The sequence below is a fragment of the Lycorma delicatula genome, chromosome 7, assembly GCF_047948215.1.
Source record: "Lycorma delicatula isolate Av1 chromosome 7, ASM4794821v1, whole genome shotgun sequence".
Lineage (NCBI taxonomy): Eukaryota > Metazoa > Arthropoda > Insecta > Hemiptera > Fulgoridae > Lycorma > Lycorma delicatula.
The window spans coordinates 103703774-103726399 of NC_134461.1; the positions used below are offsets into that span (position 1 = coordinate 103703774).

The window sequence follows — 22626 nt, forward strand, 5'->3', positions numbered from 1 at the left end:
AGAATCATAAACATTAGGATAAACAAGCAGTATGATTAAAATGTTTACACACCTTAATATTTGCACTAATGGTATGTAAAAAAGAAGTGGAATAAAATCTGGTGCTAGCCAAAGAATGCCATTAGCCTGCAATAATACATTCACAAGCAAACAACATTCAACATTGTTGAAATTCACTAATTTATGGGAACTGGCTTATTACATTTGACTTTTGCTGTTGATTTTTGAACCCTGCTTCACATTTTTGTATCTTTTCAGGTGTCTATTCATTGGGAAGTTGATGTTGAGAAATAATATAAAGTTGTATGGGATGCAAACAACTGACAGGCTATAAGGAAATTAAGGGTTATTATTTTATTTAATTTTTCTATTTTCATAATGTTCTGGAAATAAGTAAAAGATTAGTAATTTTTTTATTTTACATAGAAAAAATTATAAAATTCTTTGTTTTTTTTAGATATTACGTATAATTTACAATCCCTGGCAGACAAACAGAAAACTTTTTAATCTTCCACCAAAACAAATAGTAGGTAAATATTATTTCATTGTCATTATTATACTCTACTGCAGTTTTAATTATATTATCATTAATTTAGTTTCAAAAGTAACTAAGATCTACCTTAAAGTTTATCCTTTGTAATCTGAGGATTCTTTAATACCTGGAAATTATCAGTGGAATCCTGAAAATGTGAATTAATGTAAAATACTAATGATCTATGCTATGTCTAATAAATTGGCGTTCATAGATAGTAATTAGTACAATTTTCAATTTTGCCGGTTGATGTGATTTGTTAATGCAACAGTAAATGTAATTTCAAATTTATTAAAAATAAATAATTAAAAAGTTTATTATTATAAGATTTTAACAAAAAGACCAGTACATTATTTACTAAGATTCCATTGGATACCATTAAGATATTGTTAACACCATGAGTAGGTTCTAGAGTGAGTAGAGTGGGAGATTTTGTTGAGAGTAGACGTGATCTATATTACTCTGCGTTTATTTAGTTTTGGATTGAGTTTTGCGATTTTTCTTTATTGGAGTGTACATTGGTAACTGTGATTGATAATTTGGATGTTTTTTATATATATAAAGCATTTGGAAAATGGACGACTTTGTTTGTTGGTTTTTGTTTTTTAAAGCTTTTTTGCTTGTCATTGGTTTGTATGTGTTAGTGTGTGTATTTGTAATGCAGTGGACTATAAGAATTATATTTCTTATCATGTAGTTTAAGAATTATTGTTAAGTGTTACCTACGTTGATTGCATTTAACAGTTTTAGAAGTATATTAATTTTAATTATAATTTTAGTGATAATGAGAAGCAGTTGATTATTTCTTTGATAATAGACTATTATTGTAGAGATTATTAGTAACTTATGTAGGTAAGCTATTATATAGTTGAGTGAAAGCTATTGCATGTAAGCTCTGTTACTGGGAAAATGGTTAAAAGAAGTCGGAGTATGCAACAGCAGGCGCTTCAGTATGCATGCAGCTCCAGGGGCTCAATGGCAAGTGCGTCAACTGAGGCTGCAGCAACAGAGGAGAAGAAGAAGAGAATGAAGAGAAGTCACTCTGCAAAAAAAGTACTAATTGATCTAGGGATGGAGAAGAGGCTGGAGGGCACTCCACAGGGGGAGCTTTATAGATATGTAGAAGAGCTAATTAGATATAGATACGTATTAGCTAATCTCAGAGTCGCCTTAAAAATCGTCTCCAAGAATTAAGGACCTGGCAATGAAGGGTCAGTTGAAGGTAGGGCCAGTGGCTTGCATGCATGGAGGGAGCCACAATTCCAAGGGGAAGATGTGAAAGACTTTGAGAGGAGGATGTTCACCCTACTGATTGATTCATCGTTGGGGAAGGGAACATCCTCCATTTGAGAAAAGGAGTGGCAGAAATATTTCTACAGGCGTAGCATGATGTGGTCTTTGGCATGGAGAAGGGTGATGCATTCTGCGTTAGAAAAATTAGAAATATTTTGGAGTACCGTGGGGTGGAGAACTAATAGAACGACCAGAATCTGTGTTGATAAGGGTGGTGAAGGCCAAATCTAAGAGGGAGAGATCAACCAGCAGAGTACCTGCTGAGAAGGCCAAGACGATAATAGTGAAGGCAACCAATGTGTAAGGAAAAAAGAGCTTTGCAGAGCTACTTAAAGAGGTTAAGGAAGGAGTAGTTGAGGGGGAACAAGAAATTCTCTTGGTACACAAAGGTGTAGGAGAAGATATCCATATAAGAATCAAAGATGAGGTGGAAGGGCCAGAAAAATTGAGGAAATTGCAGGAGGGGGTTGCTGGGGTGAAGGTTGCCCTGCATAAAAGAGAACAAATACAGAGAATTTACATAAAAGATATAGACACTGTTACAACAAAAGAGGAGGTAGCTAGAGCAGTAGCGGAGGTAATTGAGTTGGATGATAAGAAGCAGGTCATTAAGATGCAGCCGGCTCATTCAAGTACGCAGTACTAGTTAGGGTCTTACGAACCTCCTAACTGCCGTCACGCAGGGAAACACTCCGATGGCTGAAATAACTTGAGAGTACTTCTAATTCATTTCGTGTACACTTTCGCTTTTGCATCTAAACAAGGCAGAGGGCCACCGTAAGATATTAAATGCCCCGGATATGTCCAGAAAGATCCCTAATACATACTTGCATGAATTAGACAAAGTTATATCCATCACCTTTAGTATGGCATCCTCAGTGCTCTTGCCTGGTCGGAAACCATACTGGTTATCCATTAGCAAATGATCAGTGACCAATCTAATATTAATAAGCAAATATAGATAGGACCTTCTCAGAAACCCTACCAATCACAGGCAAGAGCGTTAGTGGACGGTAAGAAGAACTAAGAGTAGGATCTTTGTTGCTACCTTTGAACAACAATATTAAGTCTCCAGGCTTCCACACGTCGGATAGTGGACACTGAAGAGCAAACTATTATAAATTCTAGTTAGATGACCAAGAACTACTGGAAGCAATTGGACTAGGAGCTCCATTGTGATTCAATCATATCTGAGGGGTCTTGTGCTGTGCCATACTGCACCTGACGCACCTCTGCTTCAGTTATCTCAGAAGATTGTAAGTCGGTCTCGAAAACCGCGACTTCCCGTCTGACTATGAAACCTCACCCACTAGTGTCATCTGGGAGCAAATCATTCAGCAAAATATTAAGGACACGGTCCTTATCAAATTACCACATCCTCGCGGGTTGATATAGCTGACAGGAGGACATCTTTCCTGCGCTTATGTCCAAGGGCTCTATAAACAACGCCCCAAGGGTCTCTATTTCCTTTCTCCTGAATGAAGGAGCGCCAGGAATTACGATTGGAGGACTTAATGCTATGAAAGTACCTAGCCCTTGCTCGGCGGTAATCTGCAGTTAGGGCCGTACGCCGATCAGGATCACCTTCTCATTGCGCAGCCCTTCCGAGTCAATTTACAGACTGCTTTATTGCTGTCAGATTGAGACCACCAACCAGATACGTTCCTTGCCAGTACATCAAGGAATGGCGGCTTCAGCCGCCGCCACCACCACAGAAGTAAAAATTTCTGCCAGGACATCTAATGGCAAGCTGTCAAGGTCTCGAGAAAAAATCTCCAGTCTGGACTCCAACAAAAAGGAGAATTTCGGCCAGTCCGCCTTCCTATGCAGGAAGCGCCCCCGGTAAACAGGAAAGTGTCCCTCATGGACATCGCGCAGCTCACGCTATTTCAAAAAGTATCAATCGATGATGGCTAGAACAGTCGTCTATTACCACGACCAGTCAAGGATCCTGCCAGGGATTTCCCTACCAATGGTAATGTCAATATTTGTACCTGAAAATGCCCTTCGTCCGTCAACCATATTGACGTAAGCGGCCATTTCGCTAAATGTTCCTCAGTGGGATCCCTGTATTGGAAATATGAACTAACAACTGTAAGGCTCTGCCCGCGAATGGGAAGTCTGACCCAACATGATGCGCGCAAGAAACCTGCCGTATAAAGACACTATCAAGCGATTTCCTGCACAGAATAGCAGACATACAGGTATGCCCTATACAAAACTTTCTCCAGCTATGAAGATCATCCCTAATTATGTACAGGTGCTGCAGAAGGACAACATCAAGGCTCTGTCTCTCTACAACCTCACCTAACTCAACCTGGACTACATTAGCACCCTTTTTTTCTTTTTCCTGTTTAGCCTCCGGTAACTACCGTTTAGATAATTCTTCAGAGGATGAATGAGGATGATATGCATGAGTGTAAATGAGGTGTAGTCTTGTACATTCTCAGTTCGACCATTCCTGAGATGTGTGGTTAATTGAAACCCAACCACCAAAGAACACCGGTATCCACGATCTAGTATTCAAATCCATGTAAAAATAACTGGCTTTACTAGGACTTGAACGCTGTAACTCTAGACTTCCAAATCAGCTGATTTGGGAAGACGCGTTAACCACTAGACCAACCCGGTTGGTACATTAGCACCCTGGTGTGCTTATGTAATGCTTATGCTTAACAGCATCCACTGCTGAGGCAGTGGATGCTGTTAAAAAAGTGAGGTGGTGGAAGCGACAGCCAGGGGGTCTAGGAATGTGAGGAAGATTCCACTGTTCATTTTCCTGGATATCACTAATAAAGTCAATGTGGTGAGATGGGAGGCCATATTGTTGCAGTTGGAGGAGGGAGGCATTTCACCATATTTGTTAAGGATGATGAAGTTGTACCTCAGTGGAAGGAACTTGAGTATCACGTCTGAGCAGGAGGAGGAGATCGTTATGCCCATGCAACGTGGGGTGCCGCAGGGGTCAATCTTGGGGCCCATCTTGTGGGATGTGGTGTACGACAATTTCTTTCAGCAGGAGTGGCTGCCAGAAGTAATGACAGCGAAGAAGCTGGAGAAGGTTGTGGGGATAGCTACGATGACCATTTAGAAGATCAAGTCATGGCTTCAGATGCAGGGGCTGCAACTGTCAGCTAAGAAAACTGAAATTATAATTGACAGGGACATACTGATGTCATGACATCCAGCAACACCTTGTGTGAGGGAGTGAGTTATTAGTGGGTCCCATCGCATGGAATGGAGGGGGTGGTGTAGCAACCAGACACGCTACGAGGCGGGATCTTCTCCCCTCAGGGGGGGGGGGGAGGGGGGTTAAGATTGATCCCACCGCATAGGCGGTGAACTCCACACACCCAGTGTGTGTGGGCTGCTAGGAGTTTGGTTCAGATAAATTTTCCCAGGTTCTAGAGTGGAGTAAACACAATGATCTGAACCTGCACTCAGTATTTTTTAACTCTATTATCTAAAGGGCAAAAGGTTTGCTAAACGTGCCTTCAGCTAACAAAATAAAAAGATGAATTAGTTTATTATTTTACAAATTCATCTTAATACTTCTTATGACTGTGATCTATGTATATACAGATATATAAATATGTGTCTGCAGGCAAACAATAACATTCATAATTACCCAGTACTAATTAAATTATAAATCTATAACAAACTTTTGTGATTCAACACTTATATTTTGGAGTTCTCTTAATTTTCTGCTCTAGGTAAATACAGAATTAAGCAACCTTTTTTTCTTTAATCATAAATTGTCAGTAATAACAGCAGAAACAGAAAATTCCTATAATTTTGGAAATTTTTAACTTTCAGATCTTGAAAAGAAGTATAGATACCAAATTCAGAGGTTTAAGCAAGTGGAATCTTTCACAGATTTAAATTCTGCTAAATTTGAAACTGGTATTATATATTTTTAATAATTATTTTTAAATAGTGAAATCTTATTTTAAAAATTAATTTGAACAGTAATGACTTTTTAGTTGTAATTGTATTTACTGGTCAATTGCAGGATATCTGGTTAAAATTATTTAATACAAGTATTATTATTTTTCGTACTGAGTTAAAATGAAGTAAATATTGCATTGTTTCATAACAGAAAATAAAACACCAATTTGTTGTTTTTAAAACTATAATACCATTTATTATGACTGTGACACCTAAAAAGTGTCCAAGGTACAAGAAACACCAATTAAGTTGCTTTATCTATCCTTCATTGTATAGCTAGTTCCTGTTCTAGAATGAAGTTGCCATTTGTAGTGATATCATTTACATTTCAATGGATTTAGAATAATGATCTGCAGCAGTATATTTGGTTTAAGATCGGAAACCACTTCATTCCTCACTTTTTCTAGTTAACCTTATATGAGATGTTTTTTATTTTTCAGAATTATAGAATATATTTTTAAATTATATGCTAGGTAAGAAATTTTTTTATTTGACAACGGGTGAAAGCCTACAAAGTATCTGAAAAACTGTGCAATATGGCAAAAACAGTTAATTTAGCATAATTTCATTAGTTATGAATGCATTCAATATAACTTTTAGGATAAAAGTGAAATTCTGTGCTATTTAAATATGCTTATTTTTGTGATAGAGAATGGCAGCATCTCTGCCTTTCATTTTGAATGTTCAAGGTTTGAATTCTGGTTGGGCTTAGCATTTTTCATTCACTTCAAATATTTTTTTTCTCAACAAAAATAAATCAAAATAACCATAATTGGACTCTAACTTTTAGTAGCTGCTGGTGTGAATAAATTGTAAATACATCATTCTAACTTAGTAGGAAAATTACGATTTTCTGTAGTATACTCTTAAGTTATTTAACAGGGGGTAATATAGGGGTTTAAAATATTTTAAATTCCTATTATAATTTATTTTTTTTGTAATTCATCGTTTTAAATGTGAGAATAAACTGGCAATACATACTAAAAGACTTACAGTTACTGATTAGATTAGTCAAAAAGAAATTATGGTGTTAATGTAAGGAAAAATGAGGTAAAGTTTAGGTTTTGAAATAAAAAATTGGGGTTATAGTATGTTTGTGTTTTTTTACAAGGGCTGTTTTACTTAATTGTGAATAGTGAAACCGTTTTAGTTTTTAAGAAATTAAACAAATTTAGAAAAATTATGTTTACTTATAGAGCCTAGTAAGTACATTTATTAGAATTTCATCAGAATATTTGGAATTGTCAGTATATGGAAATTAAATTTTTATTTAACTACACATTGAAAAAAAGTATTAATTTTTTTAGCAATGCATAATAAAAAAATTGTTTGGTATCATAGAATAAATTTAAGCTAGGAGAGAAATTACTCGTAGTGTTTGAAGATAAATCAAATTAAAACAGAGGTAATTAAATAATATAAAGAATGATGATAACGAATAAAGTATTAAGATCGATGAAAGAAGTATTAGGTAGTAGAATTACACAAAGAATAGATGAAGTAATGCAGATATCAAAAATTGACTAGCACAATCAAGGATAGAAAGATGGAAGTCTGCTAGTATGAAATATTACCTCTATTAACGAAAATAATGAGAAAAGTTCATAGAAACATGGGTCCGGAAACGCTCCGTTAGCGAGTTACGGCTAGATAAATAAATTTCGGTCTGATTCCTGGGCAAAGACTGAAATAAAACTATACTGAAATTCTAGAACAGGATCCAGAACCATATCTTCAATAGTTTCTATAAAATCCGACGTAAAAAACATTTGTTATCTAAAAGTTTTTTTTTACGTTTATAATAACAAAATTTAACATATAAAACTGAAAACTTTTAAAACTAAAAATATTTTCCGTATAAAAATTTTTAAATGTTATAAACTACAGAAAATGAATTGATACATTTAATAAAGTTTACAGTAAATTTTCAAAAATCTGTCCTTTACTTAAATGTAATTGACTGCATGCCTTCGCACTGCTAGCGTTGCTCTTCGCAATTCTGCACGATTTTCTTAATTTGTGCGACGGCACCTGTAATACGAGTAACCAATTCTTATGACGCGTATGAACTTTTCTCTTGTACACAATACTTTTTATCCAATCTCACAGGCAAAATCTAACTGTGTTACATCAGGTGATTTTGGTGGCTAGGAATCCGGCTTGCCGCGTTTAATCCATCACTCTGGAACTTGGTCATTCAAGTATGCGGACACGTAACGAGAGAGATGGGGTGACGTACCATCCAGCTGAAAGTACTTGTGGTATGTTGATGCTAATGGAACATCAACCAATAACAGCGGCAATTGTTCCTTAAGGAGTTCTAAGTAAATCTCTGAATTTAGACGTCCTGGGGGAATGAACGTCCAAGTAGCTAGCTAGCTGATTTTAAAGTAGACCAGCCAAATACTAACGCTAAATCGGTGTTGGAAAATAATCGTATTGTCGTTTGTGGATTGACTTCTGCCCATTGTTATATAACCTTCGTTAATTCTATATCTTCTGAATTTTACTTTTTAATTTAATACACACATTTTTTTTTTTTAATATCATTGCACTTTATATAAAAGCAAACATGCCTTGTATGTGTAATCCCTTTGTTTTCATACGGTGTCAATAATAAACTCAAATTTCTTGAACTTGTATCTGTTTTTTATTGGGCTATTTTACATCAATCTCCTCATAATTAAATTTTCTACAAGTTATGAATAAATTTTACGCATTTATTAGTAATTTAATAAAGTTATGTATTGAAACTTTAAAAAAACGTGTTTTTGGATAATAAATGGTCTTGTTTTACGCCGGATATAATGAAAACTACTGTAGATGTGGTTCTGGAATCTGTTTTATTCGATCTGTCAGGTCAAAAACCATCAAGATTACCACTTAATTTTGGTTATGATTTCATAACCAAATTTCAGTATGGTTTTATTATTTCACCCTTTCCAGGAATCAAGGCGAAATCTTTTGCTATCCTTAATTCGCTAATGGACATTTTCAGACCCTTGTTTATATGAATTTTTTCATTATTTTCACTAGATGAATGAGCTTCAAAGCGCTAGTAACACTACATAGATCATTTGGCAGACGTAGGGACTTTTGAAATGTATTGTTACAGGGGGATGTTGAAAATTAGATAGGTTGATATAATTTCAAATAAAAGGGTTTGAAAATGGAAATAAATTTGTGGTAGAATCTTGTAAAGAGATGAACAAGGTTGTAGAATATATAAGAGATATCCAGATTTAGTTAATTTAATTAATTTTGATAGAAGTACATTTAGAGAAGGTAAAGATTATTGGAAGACAAAGACTGAAACATATGCAACAGAGAAACTGAATACGTAGAATGTTATAAATATACTTAAGTATAAATATTAGTGCAGTGCAAAAAAAAGAAAATAGTACCATTCCAGTGAACTTCTAGACAACTCAACAAAAAAAAACTGTTGTTTTATATACTCCTTACCACTGTAAACTTTTTCTTCTGTAGTCTAGAGTTTACATAGAAGTACACTGTTCCATTAGGATTCTGTATATACTGTCTTGAATATGACAATAATTCTTGTTTATTTTTTATCTGATTATCAGTATATTTTCAGTTAGACCAGAAGTTAGAACTGCCGCACAACGACAGCTTGGTCCTTTCCTAAGACCTTACCTTATTCCTCCTGTGGTTGCACAGGTAAATTATTAAATTAACTATAAAGTTATTTTGTATAAATTAATGGATTTATTTTAGCAATAAAAATTATAATTAAGATAGTTGTCATTAACAAGATGCCCACCAGACTGGTCTAGTGGTAAACTCATCGCAAATCATTTGTTTAACAGCTGATTGTTGAAGTTGATGGTTTTGTGTTTCAAATCCTAGTAAGTTACTTTTATATGAATTTGAATAATATACAGTGAATTACTGGTGTACTTTGGTGATTGGAGTTCAATTAACCATACATCTCAGCGATGGTTAGCCTATACAAGGCTACACATCATTAACATGTCATTCAGATCATACTCATAATCTTGGGGGGATGGGGTGGTTTACTTATTGCTCACTAGTTGAACAGATTGCAGTGCACAAATTAGGAATTAATAAAATAAATAAGATTGTTTAACATGAGTTGGTAATTTCAGTTCCTAAAATATTATGTTCTGTATTGAAAAAAATGTTAACAATGCTAATGCTTTCAATGCTTGATTAATTCTGATATATGGATTTACCTCTGGGGTTAAACCTATAAATTAAGCAGAAAGTGAACATAAACAAATTTTCACAAACTTAGAAGTATAAAATTATGTCTTACTCTGAATTTTTTATTTATGTGAGATAACTTTAGTTTGTTATTATTATTCTATTGAAATTAATCTTTTTAAGATTCATATTATTCCTCTGTAATGTAAAATTATATTGTAAATTAAAATATAAAAATCACAATAAATAAATTACAATATATAAATCACCTAGTACAGTATATAAGATTTTTCTTACCAAATAAAATCATGTACCATGGTTTATGTAAATAAAATAAAACCATAGTGTAATGACAGTAATGTAATATAAAATTTACACATGAGTGCTACTATCTGTTGCTGTTTTTTATAAGAATATCTCCCTTACACACAGTCTGGTGGTTTATCAAATTGAAATTGTGGTTTTTTTATATACCCAGATAATATATGGGTAATATTTTTTTTAATATGTTTAATTTTTTTTTTTTTGTCTTCAGTCATTTGACTGGTTTGATGCAGCTCTCCAAGATTCCCTATCTAGTGCTAGTCGTTTCATTTCAGTATACCCTCTACATCCTACATCCCTAACAATTTGTTTTACATATTGTAAAACAGGCCACATACGTGGCCTGCCTACACAATTTTTTCTTTCTACCTGTCCTTCCAATATTAAGGCGACTATTCCAGGATGCATTAGTATGTGGCCTATAAGTCTGTCTCTTCTTTTAACTATATTTTTCCAAATGCTTCTTTCTTCATCTATTTGCTGCAATACCTCTTCATTTGTCACTTTATCCACCCATCTGATTTTTAACATTCTCCTATAGCACCGCATTTCAAAAGCTTCTAATCTTTTCTTCTCAGATACTCCGATTGTCCAAGTTTCACTTCCATATAAAGCGACACTCCAAACATACACTTTCAAAAATCTTTTCCTGACATTTAAATTAATTTTTGATGTAAACAAATTATATTTCTTACTGAAGGCTCATTTCGCTTGTGCTATTCGGCATTTTATATCGCTCCTGCTTCGTCCATCTTTAGTAATTCCACTTCCCAAATAACAAAATTCTTCTACCTCCATAATTGTTTCTCCTCCTATTTTCACATTCAGTGGTCCATCTTTGTTATTTCTACTACATTTCATTACTTTTGTTTTGTTCTTGTTTATTTTCATGTGATAGTTCTTGCGTAGGACTTCATCTATGCCGTTCATTGTTTCTTCTAAATCCTTTTTATTCTCGGCTAGAATTACTATATCATCAGCAAATCATAGCATCTTCATCTTTTCACCTTGTACTGTTACTCCGAATCTGAATTGTTCTTTAACATCATTAACTGCTAGTTCCATGTAAAGATTAAAAAGTAACGGAGATAGGGAACATCCTTGTCGAACTCCCTTTCTTATTACGGCTTCTTTCTTATGTTCTTCAATTATGACTGTTGCTGTTTGGTTCCTGTACATGTTAGCAATTGTTCTTCTATCTCTGCATTTGAACCCTAATTTTTTTAAAATGCGTAACATTTTATTCCAGTCTACGTTATCGAATGCCTTTTCTAGGTCTATAAACGCCAAGTATGTTGGTTTGTTTTTCTTTAATCTTCCTTCTACTATTAATCTGAGGTCTAAAATTGCTTCCCTTGTCCCTATACTTTTCCTGAAACCAAATTGGTCTTCTCCTAACACTTCCAATCTCCTCTCAATTCTTCTGTATAGAATTCTAATTAAGATTTTTGATGCATGACTAGTTAAACTAATTGTTCTGTATTCTTCACATTTATCTCTGCCCCTGCTTTCTTTGGTATCATGACTAACACTTTTTTGAAGTCTGACGGAAATTCCCCTTTTTCATAAATATTACACACCAGTTTGTATAATCTATCAATCGCTTCCTCACCCGCACTGCGCAGTAATTCTACAGGTATTCCGTCTATTCCAGGAGCCTTTCTGCCATTTAAATCTTTTAATGCTCTCTTAAATTCAGATCTCAGTATTGTTTCTCCCATTTCATCCTCCTCAACTTCCTCTTCTTCCTCTATAACACCATTTTCTAATTCATTTCCTCCGTATAACTCTTCAATATATTCCACCCATCTATCGACTTTACCTTTCGTATTATATATTGGTGTACCATCTTTGTTTAACACATTATTAGATTTTAATTTATGTACCCCAAAATTTTCCTTAACTTTCCTGTATGCTCCGTCTATTTTACCATTGTTCATTTCTCTTTCCACTTCTGAACACTTTTCTTTAATCCACTCTTCTTTCCCAGTTTGCACTTCCTGTTTATAGCATTTCTTAATTGCCGATAGTTCCTTTTACTTTCTTCATCACTAGCATTCTTATATTTTCTACGTTCATCCATCAGCTGCAATATATCGTCTGAAACCCAAGGTTTCTACCAGTTCTCTTTATTCCGCCTAAGTTTGCTTCTGCTGATTTAAGAATTTCCTTTTTAACATTCTCCCATTCTTCTTCTACATTTTCTACCTTATCTTTTTTACTCAGACCTCTTGCGATGTCCTCCTCAAAAATCTTCTTTACCTCCTCTTCTCTAAATTCCACAGATTCATCTGACACCTTTTCTTCAGGTTTTTGAACCCCAATCTACATTTCATTATCACCAAATTATGGTCGCTATCAATGTCTGCTCTAGGGTAAGTTTTGCAGTCAACGAGTTGATTTCTAAATCTTTGCTTAACCATGATATAATCTATCTGATACCTTGCAGTATCGCCTGGCTTTTTTCAAGTGTATATTCTTCTATTATGATTTTTAAATTGGGTGTTGGCAATTACTAAATTATACTTCGTGCAAAACTCTATAAGTCGGTCCCCTCTTTCATTCCTTTTGCCCAGCCCGTATTCACCCACTATATTTCCTTCATTGCCTTTTCCAATGCTTGCATTCCAATCTCCAACTATTATTAAATTTTCATCTCCTTTTACGTGTTTAATTGCTTCATCAATCTCTTCGTATACACACTCTACCTCATCATCATCATGGGCGCTTGTAGGCATATAGACGTTAACAATCGTTGTTGGTTTAGGTTTTGATTTTATCCTTATTACAATGATTCTATCGCTATGCATTTTGAAATACTCTACTCTCTTCCCTATCTTCTTGTTCATTATGAAACCTACTCCTGCCTGCCCATTATTTGAAGCTGAGTTAATTATTCTAAAATCACCTGACCAAAAGTCGCCTTCCTCTTCCCACTGAACCTCACTAATTCCTACTACATCCACATTTATCCTATCCATTTCCCTTTTTAAATTTTCTAGCCTACCAACCTTTTTTAAACTTCTAACATTCCACACTCCGACTCGTAAAATGTTATTTTTTAATTTTCTGGTGACCCCTTCCTTAGTAGTCCCCACCCGGAGATCCGAACGGGGGACTAGTTAACCTCCGGAATATTTTACCAAGGAAGGCGCCTCCATCATTGCTATATGAAAATGCAGAGAGCCACATTTTCTTTGAAAAAAAGCAGCTGTAGTTTTCCATTGCTTTCAGCTGCGCAGTACTCAGAGGACTGAGTGATGTTGAAATGGCCGTTTAAGTCATTCTGACTCACGCCCCTAACAACTACTGAAAGAGCTGCTGCCCTCTTTCAGGAATCATTCCTTAGTCTGGCTCTCAACAGATACCTCTCCGATATGGTTGCACCTTCGGTCCAGCTACTCTGTATCCCTGAGCGCTCAAGCCCCCTCACCAACAGCAAGGTCTCATGATTCATAGAGGAGGGTCATTTTGATTAATTTCCAATATTTATAAATTTGTGTGAATATCAGAAATAGTATATTTAGATGACTTGGTATATTAGATAAACCTAATTTATTATTTTTATAATTTCTATAATATTCAAGAAAACTAGTTTTAAAAGATTCGTTTGTCCTATATAAATACACCATCACAAACAACTATTACATTTAATTCTTAATTACACACAGATTATTTTATTATTACTATTTTTGTTTTTTAAACATTTTATTATGTGGTTATTAGGTTTGTAAACTGGTTTAAATATTTCTTTATTGTAAACTTTAGTAATGCTTTTAATGATATTCTTGTATAGATACTTTACATATGTTTTTTATTGATAAATGGTTTATATTACTTAAGAGAAAAATTAAATACAAACAATTTAATATTTCAGATACACCATTTATTATTGAAAAATAACCTGAAACAATATATTAATACATATAAGTTAATGAACCAACTAACAAATTTCTAAAAGTTTGAAATAAAACAATTCAGACTAATTTTCAAAAATAATAATAATTTTAAAATACCATTCTAGATTGTATCTTTCTGAATCAATTACTCTTAAGTTAACTGGACCACCAAAAGTTTAATTTATAAACATTCCAATGAGACCTTTGTTCGATTTTGAATGAATTTACGTGATATATAATAAAAAATTAATTTATCTAATATACGTAACATAAAAAATGGTTAGTAAATAAATTAAAAAGTTTAAATGTAAACAAAGACACTAGAATGGATAGTTATGACAACATTTATCGTAGCATAACAATAGACTGTACTATAGAAACAATAAAAAAATAAAGTACCCTAGAAGATCCAACATTTATTGAAGTATCATCACTATTATAAAAAAAATATGTCAACAAAACTATTTAAATTTAAAAAAAAGAAGATATACAAAAAATATCTTACCCATGGGATTTCCACTATTAGCAATCATGTCAGAAATATATTTTCAGGATCTTCAGAGTAAATTAGTATATGGCATAACTCATAAACATAATGTTTTAATACAGACACTGTATACTGATGATATTTTCATTATATATAACCTGGTGGGTAAATATGAACATCTAACAATATTAAACAAATTAAATTCTTTTATTGAAAATTTAAAATTCACATTTGAAATAGATAATGATAGAACATTAAATTATCTAGATGTCAGTATCGAAATAAACAAGGGTAACTAAATTGAAATAGTAATATTAGAGAATTTATATCTAATAATATAATAAATAATTCTAAAAAAATTTTGGTCTCATAAAATTACACATAAATACAGTTAATAGCAATCCAATACACACTACTAACAAAATTTAGAAGTGCACAACGCACAATTATCCTGCAAAAGAATTATGATAAAATTAAGGAATATCTTAAATCTCAATATTCTGTACTAGGTAGTTTATGTTAGTAGAATTTAAGAAACTTTAGTTTAGTTAAGAGGCTATTTAAAATATTGATTTTAAATTTAAAAATTATTATAAATACAAGTTTTCTACTTTAATCAGTGGAGTACAGAATGTTAAGGAAAATATTTTATTGAGGATGAGAAAAAATATGGACTGGCCGTTTAATTGGTCATAGCTTGTTCAGAAAATAACCGAACATTTTAATTATGCGCCAATGAAGATTTCTAGTGTAGTGCGGCTGGCAGCATTGTGTTCCGCATAACTTCCTCTGCAACTTATTCTTGGAATGTTTATATCTCGTTTAGTTTTCGTGTTATTGTTATTTGAGTGCAACGTTTTTAAATGTTAGTAGCGATTTTTGTAATTTGCGATTTTCGGAGCAACGATACAACGTAAAATCTTGCATAAAACTGGGGAAAACTTACACAGAAATCTTTCAACTTTTAAACAAGCTTACGGAGAAGATGCTGTGGATCGCACGCAATGTTATGAATTATTTTCACGATTTATAAGTGGTCATCAGTCAATCAAAGATGATCCTTGACCAGGAAGGCCTTCAACTTCAACTGATGACACCCATGTTCAGAAAATCAATGATCTGGTGCGTGCAAATCGCCGATCGTCTGTCAGAGAACTTGCAGAATAGGTTAGCATCTCAATCTGATCACGCAATGACATTTTGACTGAAAAACTGAACATGCATCGAGTTGCAGCAAAGTTTGTTTCTTGTTTGATGACCGAACAACAGAAAAAACATTGAACAAGCCGATGACGATGAAAAATTCATGCGGGATCACAACGGGAGACGAAAGCTGGGTTTACGGCCACGACATCGAAATGGAAAGTTCAATCATCACAGTGGATCGGAAAAGAATCTCCACGCTCCAAGAAAGTACGTCAGCTCGATCCAATCTCAAAGTGATGCTCTCTGATTTTCGATTTAAATGGAATTCTGCATTTTTAATTCTTGCCTTAAGGTGAAACGGTGAACCGTACGTACTATCAAAGCGTTTTATATCGGTTATGTGAAAAATCTGTAAAAAAAGACCAGAGTTGTGGCGAGACAACTCATGGTTCCTTCTCCACGACAATGCGCCCGCACACACAGCTTTGTCAATTCGAAAGTTTTGTGCAAAAAATCAGATGACTGTCCTCCCTACTTATCAGTCCTACTCTACCGAGCAGTACAAGGAAGCTTTAACCTCACTTTCGAGGAATCTCGCAGCCAACTGACTGGCGTTGTTGGCAGGGAACTGCAACGCATGGTCAACGATATGGGGATCGGCTAGAACGGATCTGCGCGGGAGGCTGTCGACGGAGACTATTGCAGAGTTAGACATGATGTGCTTAAATTGTGAGGATGTTTATACATTCAAAAGAGAGATTTCAGGTTTGATTGCCTCCACAACTTTGGTCGCAAAGATTCGAGATTGGAAAGTTTATAAAGGATACACGGGAAGCGATCACCAAGCGATAACGTTACCGTAACTATTCACAGGCTAAATGGAGGCGGACGACCTGCAGTAAGGGCTGGAGTGCTGGGAAACTGAACCCATGTAACTTTTACCGAGAGGCTGGATCTTCGGGCGGTGAGTGAGGCTCCCACTGCGGAGAAGTCTACGCGCTTGGTCGACTTGTTGACACGTGCGTGCGACCAAGTGCTTCCTCGTAGGTACATTGGTACCTACAGGTGGCCGTCCACCTGTTTATTGGTGGACGGCTGAGATGCAGTAAAAAGAAGGAAATGTCTCAGGGCTAGGCGGACGGCGACGAGAATCCTATCTTTACTCGGCAAGGGCAGCAAATTCTGCATTATATAAAGTAAAGAAGGAGCTTGCTCGGCTGTTAGCGGAATCGAAGAAAGAGTGCTGGAGGCGTTTTATCGCTGAATTGGAAGATAATCCTTGGGGTAAACCATATCAATTACTGGTTAGAAGAGCACTCGCTCAGAATTCCGATGTGAGCCCGGAGAGATTGCAAATATAGTGGAGGGGCTCTTTCCAGCTGAAGGCGAGGTGCTTGCGAATGAGGTGGCTGAGATGGCAATGATACCACTGTTTACTGCTGGGGATCTTGATGCGGCAGTGAGTCGATTCTCAACTGATAGAACACCGGGACCTGACCTTTTGCCAAATGCACTTATTAATTTGGCAATTCGTGCTGATCCTGCGGCGTTTTTGAATGCATGTAATGCGTGCCTGGAGGAAGGTGTATTTCCAGGAAGGTGGAGGCGTCAACGCTTAGTACTGATACCGAAGCCGGGCAGGGACTTGGCGCTTCCTGCCTCTTTTCGTCCACTGTCAATGATTGATAAGTTTGCCAAGATTTTGGAAAGATTGTTACTTCAGCGGCTATCTTGCGCGATCGAAGAAACAAGTGGAATCCATGACCGATAATACGGGGTTTCAGAACAGGCAGATCTGCGTTGGATGCGGTTTCTATGATGCGTGGATGGCAGAAAGGATTATGGCGGCTTGCTGGAGACCATAAAAAGGCAAGATGTGCGTGCTTGTGACTTTGGACGTAAGAATCACGTTCTGCATTAAACACACTGCGATTATCAGTGCATTGAGGACTCTCGGTGTTCCTCAATATCTTGTGAGGATCATCTCTGCTTATTTAAAAAAGAAGGATGATGAGCTTCATGATGGATTGCTGGAACGGGACGTGAATAAGGGAGTTCCCCCAGGGGTCAATTCTCGGGTCAACCCTCTGGAATATAATGTATGATGGTGTGTTCGTGTTCCCCTTTCTACCGGTGCAACAGTCGTCGGTTATGCCGACTACGTTGCGTTGGTCGAGGAGGCAGATATTCGATGGGAGGCGTCCGAGAAGATAAGGCGCCCTCCTTTTCCATAGTGAGCTCCTGGATGGAGAGTGTTGGTCTGCCCATGACGCCGAAAAGACTAAAATCGTGGTGATTTCTACGTCAAAAAGAAGACCGACTTTGGTGGTCGAGATTTCAGGGAAGGAAAATACTGTCGAAACTTTTAAATGTCTAGGGATCTGGTTTGACGCTCGTCTAAGGTTAGGTAGGCATGCGCTCGAAGCCACTGAAAAGGCGGAGAGGGTAATGCGTTACATAGCCGGGATTCTACCAAATTGTAGAGGACAAGGGCAACAACGAAGGAAATTATTGACATCTCCTGTCAATAGCGTAGCATGGGCCACTCCGGCCCATGCCACGCTTTTATATGGTTCTAAGTCTGAGCATATGTTGTTGTATACGGAAGATATAGAGGAACATTGGAGTCCTTTTATAAGAAATGCTATGTATGGGTGGCGGCTGATTACAGGACTGCATCCCGGGAGGCGGTCGAAGTGATAGCTGGTTGTTCCCGATTTATCTTGAGATAACTAAACGGAGCAGGTTACACCAACTCGAACCACTGATGGCTGCTGAAAAGAAACGTATCAATTTGGATATTATGAAGTTGATAGGGGTGTGGCAGGATAGGTAGATCCACAGTGCAAAAGGCAGGCAGGTGGTCATATATATTGATTGGGGACGTTTGTGGACGAGTCCGGAAGGGCTCATTGCTCGATGGATTTCAATTTAACGCAGCCTCTGTCGGGAGATGGGGGCATTAGAGTCTTTGTTTAGATTTGGGCCCTATTATATGGATAGTTTCCCTGTTTGTGGAACTAAAGAGACATCATGTCTTTTTCGGTGTCCCCGTTTTGAACTAGAGCGTAGCAAAGTCTTGAGCGGTAGACACGTTAGGCAGGAGGTATGTGTTCTTACCTGAAGACTTCGAGCAGATTGTGTTAGCAAAAGAAGAGAACTGGAACGCAGTGGCAAGATTTGCCAAAGTAGTTGTAGACAAACTGCGTGTCGCGGTTTGCCTGTCACTCGAGTGTACAGGCATTTACAAAGCCCCTCAGCGGTCGGAACGGAGGGGGTGGTGTGGCGACCGATAATGTTACAAAGTGGGTGACTTTCCCCTACAGTGTTGGGATGCAGTCCCAACACTGGGGAGACCCCCCAACCTTGTGGGGGTTACTGGATGCAATGAAGCCATGATCACTTTGCTGGCACTGGCCCATAGGTAAGTTCCTCTCTTTTGAAGCTTAGACTGGGGATGTCCTGGTAAGTTCTGTATAAGTATGTGGTAAGTACCTGAGAGTGTGCATGATGTTGGCTTGTGTGTGCATGTATTTGAGTGGCGTGTATGTGTACCGCAATTTGTTTGACTATGTGCGTTTGGTGTTTGTGTGATGACAAATTGTGTGTGTGGGGGCGTAATTGTGCTTTGCTGTGTCTTAGTGTTGCCTGTGTTTTGTTTCTTTGTGTTGAGTGTGTGATTGTATTGGTGTTTGGTGTTCCTTGATTGCAGTGTTCGATTGTGTGAGTGAGCGTTTCCCCCTTCCTGAAGTAATGCTGCATAAGCGGTTTCCAGGAGGGGTGGAGGTTTAGTTTGTACTGCGCAAGTGCACATATACACCTAATAATATCTTGCGGAATAACGAGCCCGGCAATGCTTAGGCACCTATAAATGGGGTTCTTTCACCTCCAAGGACTGCTTTGTGAAGTGTAAACATCGCTGGAAAAGTGTGTGAATAGGAGAGGGGTGAGTACTTTGAAGGGGACAATGACCCAATAATTTATTATTGATCCTATTTACAAGGACCAGTTATTCCCTGAACAGACCTTGTATTACAACCTAATCTTGCTATTTCTAGGTTATTGTTTTATAAAATTTGGTGTATATTTGTTCACGGAGATTTTTTTTACTGTATTATACAAGAGATACATAGATTGAGGTCAAGGCAGATCATACATTTTTCTTAGTTTTTATTTATCTCTCTCTCTACTTAATATAAATATTTATTTTTAATATACATATATAACTTTTTTTCATCTATAAATAGGCTGATTGCAGTAATCAATTACTTTGATTAGGCTTCTGACACTTATGCTGGATGACAATCCAAATGGTTCTTAGAACCAATCCAAGAAATTATAATTCTGGGCTAGCGTAGCCAAGCCATTTTCTATTGTTGACTCTGGGAGTAAAGAGATGAATTATTTGGAACCAAGCTGACTACTTCTGATAGCTTTACTAAACAACTATTTTAAGGATCACCAACATTCAAGGTGCCTTGACTCTCTGGTAATAATAGGATAATGTATATTTATTTATTGTTATTTAAGTTTACAACACTATCTTTTTGTTATTTCAGGTAGATGCAGAACAACCTCTTGATTATCTTACAGAAATGAGATTAGTAACTACTGTATTTATAAATGTCATATTAGACAAAAAAGGATCAGTTGAAACTATTATAGAGAGAGTTGATGAAGTATACACTCAAATATGGCAGTTAGTATATAAAATTTCAGTATCTACTTACACAATTCATCTGTTTTTTCACACAATTCAACTAATTTCTTCAGAAAAAAATATTGTATGAAAAGCATTCTGTGTTTATTCAGTGTTATTAAAAGTTTTCCACCTCTCGTCTGTTGGTTGTGCTTTTGTGGTTGACAGTAGAACATATATGTTTGGCCTTCCCAGCACTGTCAGTATTTTCGTTGAAGAGCTGTATATGCTATTCAAAGGCCTTAAATATAATTAGCCTAATATTTTGACATGTACTTCTTTTTGCTCAGATTACATGAGTGCCTTACAGGCAACAAGTGACGTATACTCCAGACACCCTATTGTCTGTGAGATTCAGTGTGTTATTTCTCATATGACTCAATGTAATGCAAATGTATTGGCTGGATCCCCAGCCATTTTGGAATTTCAGACAATGAGCTCATTGATGGTGCAGCAAAGGAGGCTCTTGCTTTCAGCCCCCTTTCACCAATCACATTGCTTTGAACAATCTTGTCTGATTTCTGAAGAGGGTAGTTCATGATGAATGGAAAGAATGGAATGCTACTATTAACAATAAACTTCATCCATTTAAATACACAGTGTCACCGCGAAGCTCCTCATGCAGAAATAACAGTCAAGAGAAGGTTATTATTTTCAGTTTGCGAACAGGGCATGTTAGGTTCGCTTACGGATATTTGATGACACAAACAGATGCACCTCCTTGTGCTTGTTGCAACTGCCAACTAAAAGAGCTCTACCTCCTTGTGGATTGTATCTGTTTGCTAACATGCAAACTATTTTAGGGGATAATGAAACAGTGTTAATGTTATGTTATACAATTTCTTAGGGCCATCTGTTTTTATTCAGATATTTAAATACTGTAGTGTGTTTCAGCCATTTATATAATTTGCCATAAAGCAGATGGTAAATTTATTATTTTAACCGAGATAAATAATGAAATATATCTTTGTGTTTTTATTTCGCTTTAGCGTATGTTACAGGCTACTTCATTTTAAGATGTATTTTTACGTTACTGGGTTTTAGTTTTTAATTAATTTTTGTTAATTTTTAACATCTACTTACAATAAATATATTGTGTCCAGGTGATAAGTGAAAGCATGCTTTTTGTCCAGGGAAACTCTTTAAGTTGGAAAATAACCAATTTTTAAATTTATGTTCTTGTCCATGATAATCAGTAATCAAAATTAATTTAAATCTAAAATGTTTAAAAAATAAATTGAACCAAAATTTTATAAATATGAAATTTAATTTCATAAATAAATAATTGAAAAATAATTTAAGTTGTTGCAAGTAATTACTTCAATAAGTTAATAAAAAGATTCATTAATAAAATGTTCAGTTAGTTTTTAAAAAAGTCTAGTTTAAATGAGTTTTGAATTACAGTATTAGTAAAATCTGGTTATAAAAAGTTAGTGGTAATTCATTTTTAATTATTCAATTTTGTTTGCCATATTATTTATTATATTTATTTCATTATTATAATTACAATCTGACAATTATGCTTTTAACAAGGAAGGTGTCTTTATTGAAATGAAATGAAATATCTAAAATGAAATGAGAGGCAAAAAAATTGTCATATTTACTGGGAATCAACAACTGGCTAGCTAGGTAAAAATGACTTCTTATTCTATTTTGCTTACTGAATGAGAAGTTACTTTATTCACTAATCTTTAGGAGTAATTTTGGATTTAAAAAAAATTTACTTGTAATATTCAATTTTGTTCAGATTATGCATTTTATTATACACTTTGGAGAGTGGATCATTTATAACTATCTCAATCTAGTAACTCCAGAAATTTTACAACTAGTAGAGTTCAGTCTTCTGGTTAGTTTTATTTCATTTAAACTTCGGCTGACTAGCTGAATGTCTTTATTTAATTTTATACAGAGTTCAACTCTGAGTTTAGATCAATGTAATGAACAAAATACACTTTTTTGTTGTGATAATATATGAGTAGAAAACCTGCAATCACCCTTAATATATTGAGCTTAGTGTGTCTCATATTTTAGTGTTTCCTAAATGGTTTGAAACAGGCGATAGCAGTAGTCACATTCTATAATAGGTTGTGAAGTATCAATATTTGGAATT

General features: G+C 35.6%; 1 protein-coding gene across 1 annotated transcript in view; it reads left to right on the top strand.

Moving 5' to 3' along the window:
• Nucleotides 1-22626, top strand: part of LOC142328352 (adenylate cyclase type 10-like) — a 60143-nt gene that overhangs the window by 22847 nt on the left and 14670 nt on the right. Inside the window, exons 6-9 of the mRNA XM_075372059.1 lie at nt 458-530; nt 5642-5728; nt 9372-9454; nt 20377-20516. Coding sequence (XP_075228174.1) covers nt 458-530; nt 5642-5728; nt 9372-9454; nt 20377-20516 — 383 coding nt within the window. The remainder of the gene's footprint in view (nt 1-457; nt 531-5641; nt 5729-9371; nt 9455-20376; nt 20517-22626) is intronic.